The sequence below is a fragment of the Bactrocera latifrons genome, unplaced genomic scaffold (assembly GCF_001853355.1).
Source record: "Bactrocera latifrons isolate USDA-ARS-PBARC rearing strain unplaced genomic scaffold, ASM185335v1 scaffold_96, whole genome shotgun sequence".
NCBI classification, from domain to species: Eukaryota; Metazoa; Arthropoda; class Insecta; order Diptera; family Tephritidae; genus Bactrocera; species Bactrocera latifrons.
Window position 1 is genome coordinate 954,726 of NW_017537667.1, and position 11,282 is coordinate 966,007.

Below are 11,282 nucleotides of genomic sequence, written 5' to 3' on the forward strand. Positions count from 1 at the left end.
GATAAGCGATTTATAATAAATTTATAATTTTATTTTATCAAATTTAATGTATGTATGTTGAACATCCGGAACGGTTAGCGATGATTTCGGACCGAATATTTGCTTTCAACATACAGTTATGGCTCTACCGAAGCTAAACTACTTTTCATAATTCCAAAAATTCGAACAATATCTTCAGAGCGGGTAGCGCTGCCTTGGATAACAATCCATGCCATGCATGAATAAAGAAATCTTGTCAAATGAAAAAGTTTTTCATATAAGAACTTAATTTTGATCGGTGCCATACAAACTGGCAGCTATATGCTGTAGTAGTCGGATCTGAACATTATCTTTGGAGAATGTGGCGATGCCTTGGACACTAATCCATGACTAATTTCGTAAAGATATTTCGTCAAATAAAAAGGTTTTCCATACAAAAACTTGCGTTTGATCGGTCAGTTTATACGACAGCTTTTTGCCATAGAGATCCGGTTCTAACAAAAMAAATTTTCTTGGAATCGATATTGTGGCGCTCGTTCGCATATATACARACGGACATGGCACAATCGCACATATCGAACGATCTTCGAACGATCTCTAGGCACGATCTCTAGGCACTTGATGCACAGTAGTCGTTTCTTCTTGAAATCAACAATGTTTGTCAKTTTTGTATTTATTTATTTGAAGTATGTGCTATTTGTAGCAATTTAGATGATCAAGCTATGACAGAAAGCTATGTCAGAAATTTTTATAGCGCAGTATAATATGTATATATTAATGTTCATTCATTCTCGTCTACTCATTATCTTATCTTTATTTATTTTATTTTTTTAATTGAACACATTCAATTTATCTCAAACCGAATCATTTCTTTTCATAAGAAAGTTATACTATAAAATGACTTTCATTGTCAAAGTACACACTATCTCTTCCTGCTCGACGCCTAGTTAATCGGATAACGGCGTTATTGATGAACTTTGCCGAAAGTGTTGCGAAATATTATTTTAATAGCTTCGTGGAGAAGAAATTATGCGGATATCTTTGTATTGTCATTGAAAATCTATGGTCTTTTTAAGCTCAATTGACATCACTTTGCTCCCAACTATCTTACTTACGTGCCTCTTTTTGGAACGAGCTGGATGTTGCATCGATCTTTGGGAAATTTTATCTGAAATCTCTACCTCTGAAAGGGATTCTTATAGGATTTATCTTCGGCAAACTTCGGGGTTTGACTTAAATGGTTTGAGAGATATATATGTATCTACATTAAACCTATTAGAGCGCGTGCTCACGCTTTAGGTGATACATACCGGTTGTATGTTGGGCGAAAAAAATTATTATAGACTATAAAAAGATTGAAAAATAAAAATTGTTAATCTTACTTTAAAAAGTGTTAATAAACGAATAACTAAAGTTCTTTGTCAACACATTTAATAAGATAGAAGAAGAATTCAATTATTTTTTAGAAACACCTGAAATTAATTAACAACTTTTTTTAGATCCACCAAAAGTCCCAAAAGCTTTCAACATACATATAAAATTAAAATAAATATTTACAACAACTAATTCCTCTTGTATTTACCAAATATTTATTATTAATGWCTTCTGTTGCATCCGGCTGCTCCGTCCGGATTCGTCTGCTTGATTGCTGCTTCTATCCACAAAATACGTGTCTAATTCGCAGGCGATAATTAAGTTACGCTTTCATGCCACTTGAGACAATGCTAATAGTATGGAGAATGTAAATTTTACCACTTGAGATATATGAATTTGCTGTTTAGAATACATTTTAAATGACAAAGTCCTAATTAATGCTAATTACTGACGGCCACACATTTGGAATACACTTGTCAGCGGCTTGAGTTTATATTAATAGTGCAATTACATTTTCAGATCTTGAAAAAACTGSTTGCTGTTTCTGGAAAGTAAGCTGTTGTAAAAAGATCTAGCTACTTATGATATATGTATAACTTTGTAAGCTGATAACTGATATTTTTGATAACAACTTGAACAAGATTYTCTTACCGTAAATAATTAGAATATATGGAAGTTAATTTGCTCATTTACTGATAAATAAACTTTCTCATGCCAGCACAGTTTGGCGTGCTTTGACGAGAAGTGTCAGCTCTTATAACTATCATATTGTCTGCTCAATACAATAGGCACGATATTTCCACTACATTCAATGGAGTTCGTCATTACTCACGGTGGCGTGGAGCTGTTTTCCATTGTACTTATACCATTTCTATGATATTTCCAGTAACTTTTAATATCAGAGGTTTCTTCAACTGCTCCCGGATGCAGGAGCATTAGTAATTGGTGCTTTTACGTAACACCAAGTGTAGCTGAAGTATTCACCACGGAACCTTAGTACAACTTAGAGCCATCACTTTTGCCAGCGGGAATAATATGTCGGATTTGAACTGAGAACAGTTTGAAAATCTATCGTTATTTATGATACTTGTTATACAAATCTTAATTTTTGTAATCATATGATAGGAGATAAAAGATTTCGCTTTTGGGACCTTTTTTGATATTGAGGGAGCTTTCAGTAACGTTCTGCCGGAAGTAGCCGTTACTGTTCACGACGTTCTTAGGGCTGAATCAACCCTTAAACACCTCATTATCAATCTTCAGTGCAACAGAGTTATTGAAACGGTATGGGGCAATGCACGCACTCGACGAAATGTGAGTAGGGAAGCCCCGCARGGTGGAGTYCTCTCTCCTCTTCTATAGATTCTGGTCGTTAACGACCTGCTTGACTTGAGGATTATGACTGCCGGGTGATTGTCTATACACATTTATATAGCATTTATGGTCAAAGGAAGGCTCAGAGAATCAAAAAAAGAACACATATTTGAACATTCGATTTTCCACACTCACTTTGAATTCATASCGGATCACATGGATTATGGAGTCGYCAAAMCGAACGTCTGGCGACTCCTTTCATATACCGACGAGGGAGCTGTGGATGGGAAGCAGCCGTTGGAGGAGAGGCGCAGTGAGCTCTTTACGGATGGGTCAAAGCTTGGGGCGTAGATTGATTGAGGGTCTTATTGTCATCWGCTCTCTATCAACTCCCGCTTCAGACTTCATGACTTTTGCTGTGTCTTCTAAGCCGAGGTTGCAGTCTTTAAGGTAGCAGTAGATCTSTTRCTCCGGRTGCAGCCTCCTTCAGAGAAGTGACCATTCACTCWGATAGCAGAGAGGCGATAATAGCCTTGKACTCAATTACAGCGCGTTCAGTGTTGGACAAGGTGTGCCTAAAGTCGCTATCAATATCATCGAGTGTCTTTGTGACGAGACTGTTATGGGTGCCGGGAGGTCAAAACTTAAACACTTGGGAGCAAATACCTTCACACTTCCCCCCACCGAGCTGGCGAACACAGGAGTTCTTCTTATAGCAATCCATGTGTCCTATAATTGCCATTAGCAAATGGATTGAGGACTTTAATTAATCCGATAAGATTCTAGATTCAGATCCTATGAGAGATCAAATATTTCTAAGATTGTGAAAGTTTTTTAGTAAAGATCTTGTTTCTTGTTTGTAATTTTAAACTTCAGAATGTATTGCTGCTGAGAAAATACTTGTCATGAAAGCTGCTTTCGCAAGCTTACTAGTAGGAATGATGCTTTAATTGTCGCCGAAATTTATTGAACCGAAAACACGTCGTCTTTATATAAGGTACCATGCGTTCCCATATATGTACATATATGTACATATATTGAAAAAATCAGTTATTTATATGTATTTTATATGTACATATATGTACATATATTGAAAAAATCAGTTATTTAGCAATTTTATTTATTATAAATGTTCAATGTGAAATGTTGATTGACATTAAAAGTGACAAATAAATATTGATAAAAATCAGTAAATGACATTCAGCCATTGAAATGAAAGTTTCCAGCACTTAATTATCGCCCAAATGCAAACATATCAATTGATGGTTAAATAAATAAGATATATAGACGAACATATGTACATATGTACATATATGTATAAGCGCCGCTGACATTTAAACGCTTGTCTAGGCCATGTCTGATCATTGGAGCGTATATATATATGAGTATAATAATTTACACAAGTGCTTGACTTGAATGGACTTCACGCGTTTAATTATCGATATCTATTCATACATACATACTTACATTATAATAATACAATGTATTGTATTTACATAAAATTACACATATATATACAGAAGTAAATATGTTAGCTCATTTAGCATTTTATTGACGCTCATTCTTGAAGTGTGATGCAACGGCCGCAAAACGGAATTGAGATCAATGCTAAGTGAAGGCTCTAATTGCATTTATTTAGTCGCAATCATCGCATCGAACGCCACRCACCTCCGTAACACCGCACTCACTATTTCACTTCCTTAGTCACATACTATGTACGTATGTACATGCGTATGTGTAGAGCGCTTATCTATATCTTTTAATTAAATTCGCACTCGCTTATGACTTTTGCCAATTGATGGCATTTTTTTGGGGGAAACTTTCCACCGTTTCAATAAAATTTGTATAAAAATTGCAACAAAATAAAATATTTACAAAAATACTTGTGTTTACACATACATGGTTTTGTGTTAGACATACATGGTTTAATGCATAATCATACTGGAACTGACAATACTCTGACTTTAAACAGAAATATTTTACTTTATTGCAAAAACAACAACCCTTAAAAAATTCCCTCTTTTGCAATAAGATGTCTGCAAGCCAACTATCGGTTAAATCATATCTTAATTACCAGGAAGCACTATCAGAATTGGCAAAACTATCCAAAACTACGCAAAGCATTTGCRTACGTGTGTTCGCATATCACACAGTTTGCACAGGGCATATGAGTTCCATGCTTATTCTTTCTTCCCGCCCTTGAAATAAGTACAGCTGTTAATAACAAACTGCGTTTAGCGCTATCTGTTGGCGAATACTTTCGACAAACTTGTTTTGCGGCGTCTGCAACTATCTTAATTCAGCTGATGGTCTAATGCTATTCAAAGTATTGTCTGAAGCATACTTTTGGGCAGTTATGTAGGTTTGCATATCGRAAATCGAACATTTTACTGAAAACAGGTAAGGAAATTCTAAGTTCGGGAGTAACCGAAGATTCTTTTGCAACTTGCCTGGATCAAAGCCGAGGAAATATCTTTAGGTGCATAAGGCTAGTTAGTTATATGCGGTGTATGACTAGTTTTCAGTCGATTTTATAAATTTTAGATACAAAGATAAACTCTTAGTAAAAAAATACGCTCTCACAATTTCATTAAAATAAGGCCCACATTGGAAAATATGTGGGATAGAAAGTCATCCGAAAGTTCGAAAATCTTTATATTAGGTATATAGGGGCTACTAAGGGACGTACTGACTCGACTTAATTCATTTTTGACACAAGGGTACTAAGATGGAAATCAGATTTTCTGCTGCCGCTAACGGTACATGTAGTACTCCATATAGTACATTCCAATTTCGCTKATGTCTGAAATTAATTATTTATTTTAGTATACATATTAATCCCAATAATAATTTACATATTTTAATAACTATTCAAATTGCAGTTATTATATACCTGCAGGCTTCTAATCTATACATACATATCTAATACAAGTGCATTCAGGTGTTTCTTAAAAATTATGTAAGCCAGGTTTTCAGTCTCATTCTTTCAATTGCTTAACTCGTGGTCGAAGACCTAACATATAAACTTTGATTGCTTTGGATTGGTCTTTAATCGCCACCTAAACTTTTTAAATCGACAATTGGTGTGTAATGAGGTGTAGTCATATTTCTCTGTAAGCAGCTAAGTCGTAAGGCTGTATCCAATTCTTACTTTTGCGTACTCGTCGCCACCCTGAAAATGTGAGCAACCATTTTGTGAGATGCGGTAGCCAATCCGTGTGGAGGCTGGGATGACGAATAACAGAGAGGAAGAGAGRAAGCAACAGCGCAGCCACTCCGACATATGTACATATATAGTTTAAGKRATCGCTGAAGTSTAATTGCTGCGTCYGTGTACCAAAGATGCTGGCTGCGAGCGGGCGTCGGTCTTGAAACAAGCGGCGAGAAGCTATAATCACAACTGACAGCTAAATGGCTTTTACTCGACTTGCACTCGTGCTATCTGAGGGCACTCATTAGCAACTYGGCATAAGGGAACTGTGGAACGGAGAGGTCGAAAGAACAGCTGGTACKTTGGCGACTGAAATATCACAGTAGAAAGAAAGCCTACCTCGCATATTAATAGTCTGAACTTGGTAAACCGCAATGCTAATACCTTTGTGTAAGCTGACATTGAGCAAAACCAATAGCTCCGTCAGATACCAAGCGAGATTTCAGGCATTGAAACTGCYTAAATGTGTGATCAATCAATCTAGTTCTGGAAAAAATAATCCCCGSAAAGTTAATACGACTGTGCAAGCTGAAGTCGTAAATAATTTCATCAATCTTAGAAGCAGTAAAAACATCATTCATGCCCTGCAATAATGACATCAGCTGATGAGTCGGTCTTAGGGATGTTCGAGAGAAAGGTTTTTCCTTTGCGCTTTGGCAACGGCGAATAGCGCAGTCGATGGAACGATGAGCTGTACGAGATATATGACGATTTCGGCACAGTCCAGCGAATTAAGAGTCAACGGCTACGCTGGCCAGGCCAATAAAAAAAAAGGACTCCACTCTGTTGGAAAGAATAAGTAGAAAAGGATCTGGTTGCACTTGGTATTTTGAATTGACGCCAAGGAGCGAATAGAAGAAACGACTGGCGCGCTGTTTTTAGTCCAACTATAGCCACGGAAGCGGTGTCTACGCCAGTGAATAAGTAGAAGACATTAGTAGCAAGGAATTGATATTAGAAAACTCGATTGACAAATATTTTAGCTATGTGAGGAGAACACCCTGTGTGCACTACAATGCTTACAAATGCTCTTCGGATATTCGCTTCTCGATCTCCCTTTCTCTCTCATACTTCTCCTTTGGTGTACCTGCAACTTCTTGTTCCGTTATGGTTTCGAATTGCGAATTCACCAACCACAGATCGGCTATGCTTATCGTTAAAGAATTGTCGTAAAATTCAGATTTCGTACCAAGTGAAGTGCGTCGTAAAAGCTCAGCCGACGAACTGCGTCGATATGTCTTCGGCGTTAGTACTTTGGAAACGCGCGGTTTTTCCATATTCCAGAAGGCACGATTGAGGAAGCAAAGCAGTAACCCCGTAACGACTGCCAAAGAAGCTAAGACTGTGATGGGGATTAARTTGTGAAATTGAATTGTAACCGCTACAGAGGGACCAAAGATTAACCAAAAGCGACTATGCGTCACAACAGAGTACATCAAAGTGGCACTTTTCTCGGACGAAACGATTTCGCCGGTACACGTAGCAAGCACGGCGAAAGTAACTGCAGTTGCAAACTTCAAAAACATCCAGAAGATCATTTCGAAACCGACACGGCGACTTGGTTTTACTGGAAATATAGAAAAGCATTATTGGAATGACTTTGTGCCTTATTTCAACAACTCACACGTATTCGGCACGGTCCAGATTAGAAAGGTAACGGCGCCCGCTAAGGTCAACAGCTGACCACACCACAGCCAACGACGTCTGGTGTAGAGTATCAAATAGAGACCAATAAAGATGCCGACCACCTCGGACAGACCTACAAATTTGGTTGTAAATTTAATTTGAAATTACTCCACGTCCTGCAACGTACCTAAGCAAACGGTGTTGACATGTATATACTCCGTGCCCATGGTTCGAATCATCAGGAGCGTGACATTATGCAGAATAATAGCGCCGACCCACGCGATGTGCACGCAGCAGATATACTGACGTTCAATGGTCTTATCCCAAATGGACCAATAGCGAGGTGTTGTAGTGGCTTCTTGTTGTAAGTGCTTCGCTTGATGCGCCAACTTTTCCTCCAGATCTAATGGTATGGATCGATGATTAAGTGTGGCCGAATTTAGTACCTGTTCGAGCGCTTGATCTAATTTATCGCAACTTAGCARCCAGCGTGGCGAATCGGCTATCCATCTGATAAAAGTAAGAAAGTTAGGCGGAAATAGTAAAAGTGGAGAGCTTTTAATCTGGCTGAGTCTTCCAAAGTTATGATAGGTRGAAACGGTGATATGAGAATTGTATGAAAATAAGAAGTGTCTAAACGTCTTCTGAATGCAGAATGTGCTTACCTGTGCACAAATATCAAAATAAGCACCGAAGCCGATATTGCCACATACAAATAACTCCAGCTATCGAAAAATATTGATATGCCCGGCAGCAGTATAAGTCCAATGCCCCAGAATAACTCAGAAAGCGTGGTGACGATGGTTTTCGCACGCCCGTCTGTAATGTCCATTACTAAAGCAGAGCGTAAGTGGCAMATTAAATTCAATGATAGCGAAATGGTTGTAGTTAATTTACATATAACCTGGCCAGCAGACATGATAACGGTACAGGCGATGGAGGTTAAGCAGCGGAAATAAATGTGCAGTTGGAAATTTGTCACCAAGCCAGTAATGCAGCCACAGAAGACTTGGAAAAACATGCCGACAAGCATTAGACGCCGAGGACTCACACTGTAAAATGGATTAGAAAGAAATATAAATAAAGTTTAGTTAAGACTGCACAAAGTTTGCAATAGAAAGGACTATTAAAAAGTGAGTTCGAAGTATTGGGTAGTCAAAAAAGACGTATTTCGTATTTCGTCAACAGAAGTCGTTACAGTCGTATATCTCCAGTGTTACCAATCTCATTGCCATAACATATAGTGTTGGAAAGCTGAGATTTTTTAAGCTTCGTTTAAACAAAAAAAAATTTAATTCGGGGACGTTGAAAAAAAGTTACAGCTGTTAAAAAATGAGTGAAAATAATGAAGAAATACGCAATATTTTGAAATTTTTTTATAAAAAAGGGAAGAAGACACGCAAGCCACCAATGATATTTCGGTTTGCGTAGCACAACAATGGCTCGCTTACTTCCGTACTGAAAATTTCGATGTGAAAGATGCACCTCCTTCAGGTCGACCTATCGTTGAAAAAGTCGATGAAATTATGGAAAAGTTTGACTAGGAGCGTCACATWAGCAGCGATGACATCGCTAAGGAATTTAACATTCATCATYAAACGGTTAACCATTTAAAAAACGCTGGCCTCAAAAATAGTTCGAGCACACATGAATTGTCTGTGAAAAATCTAATAGACCRAATTGACATCTGCGATTCTTTGCTGAATTGAAATAAAATCGAAGCATTTCTGAAGTGAAAATGGTAATGGTATAAATGGTTTGGAACGGAATCATCTACTATGAGCTGCTCCAATCTGGTCGAACGATTGCTTCTACATTTTACTGTCAACAACTGATGAGATTGAAGCAAGCAATCGAAAAAAACGGCCAGAACTGATCAACAGAAAGGGCGTYGTCTTCCATCAGGACAACGCTAGACCACGCACAACTTTGATTACTCGGCAAAAACTGGAATAGCTTGGCTGAGAAGTTTTTATGCATCCAAAATATAGCCCTGACCTTGCACCACCGGACCACCATTTGTTTCGATCAATGCAGAACTCGCTTAATGGAGTGAAGTTGACTTCAAGAGAAGCCTGTGAAAATTACTTGTCCGAGAAACCAGAAAAGTTTTACACTGATGGAATAATGTCTCTAGCGGAAAAATGCCAAAAAATGATCGACAAAAATGGTTCATATTTCGTTCACTAAAGTTCATTATAAATAATAAAAAATAAGTTGAAGTTTGATTAGAAATACGAAAATACTTTTTCGACTGCCCAACATATGCGTTATAGGCTTTTAAATGTATTGATGTCAACAGCGAATTCCTTCCTTTGTTGCAAATAATCATTACTTTAGCAGAATTATGCCTTAATAGTTACACATTCCTTTTGTAAAATTTTTTGCTTGATATTATCAACGAACACAAATAGGTGCTAACAAACGAATATTAGAGTGTCATGAAAAGGGAAAATTTTTAATAATTGCCCGGCAGCGAAATGGACTGAGTGTAAATTGATTGATAACTAAATAATAAGGTCTGCAAGACGGACTACTTTGAATGATGTTATTTTTCATATAAGGAACTGCTATTTTTGCCAGCAAAATGCCAGTTCATAATATAACAAGTTCGTTTAACCAACACATGGCCAAATACGTATAATTTTGCAAACAAACAAATTGAACCAATTTTCCAACCGAGTTATAATCTTTTCCCAATAAATGGCTGCAGCCTGTTACTTTTCTCATTAGTTCGATTGCAAACAGAAATTACTAGTTTTTAACCGTTATTTTTCCACGACAGTTCAATGTTTCGTATTGACATTTGTCACATTTGCATAGCCGGATACCTATGTACTTAGCGCTTGGAATTGCAAGCAGCTAAGTATGTACATATGTTATTACATACATATGTATTTATAAATATACTATTTACACACGCAAAGTCGCTGCGCTAAATAACTGTGAAAATAGAAAATTCTTAAAATAAATCGATCAAAATTCGCACTCAACTGTTTCAGCGCGTGACGCGCCACCAGTCCACCGATGAAGGCGCCCAAACCATGAAATGACTGCGTCATCGATATCAACAATTGACGTGAACACACCAAATCAAACTGCGACACCAACGATTTGTAATCGGAGTTATGCTCGAAATGCTCGCAGGGCAACACATTCACCTTCAACTTCAACGAACCATTCGCCTCACGCACCACATCGGGCTGCTCGAACGGATTCGTATAGTTGGCATGATTGGCGATGAAATCCCGTTGCAAGTGCTCCTCGTAAATATTGCACGCATCCAAATAGAAGCGGCGATCGGTGCCACGTTCGTCGGACACCGGATGTGACACGCGCACCCAGGCGGGCGTGTCGGCCGTCAACGAGCCTCGGCTGAGATTCAAAAGCGCCGGCGGACGACAGTAGTAGTCGCCTTTCTTCGGTGTGGGCGCGGTGTAGATGATGCAAGCCATGAACCAGGCGGAGGGTATTTTGCAAAGAAAGATCAGCAGTATGGTGCGCAGCTGCCAGTGACCGAAGTTGCCGCACACTTGTTGCACGATGTCGGGTGGCGGCGCACTGACTGTGTTTGGCGCTGAGGTTTTGTCGAGTTTTTCTGTTGTTTTTGTTTTCTCACATTTGTTGTTGTTGCTTGTGTCGTTTAGCGCAAAGATCGTAGGAGTAACGGTACAYGCATTTACTGTTTTATTGTTCACTTTTTCTTGCAACTCAAACACCGACATTTTTTAAGTGAAACGTTCCGTTCTTARCTATATGTTATGTTTTCAATTTATCG

The 11,282-nt window shown here is 38.2% G+C and overlaps 1 protein-coding gene across 1 annotated transcript; it reads right to left on the minus strand.

Moving 5' to 3' along the window:
- Positions 1 to 5,566: 5,566 nt before the first annotated feature.
- On the minus strand, positions 5,567 to 11,282 carry LOC108977817 (solute carrier family 22 member 3). Its single transcript, XM_018947737.1, has 6 exons — positions 10,499 to 11,282; positions 8,402 to 8,556; positions 8,170 to 8,338; positions 7,692 to 8,014; positions 7,503 to 7,637; positions 5,567 to 7,445 (listed from the first exon to the last, which is right to left on the minus strand). The coding sequence occupies exons 1-6, from the start codon at positions 11,227 to 11,229 to the stop codon at positions 6,898 to 6,900; spliced, it is 2,061 nt and encodes a 686-aa protein (XP_018803282.1). The 5' UTR covers positions 11,230 to 11,282; the 3' UTR covers positions 5,567 to 6,897.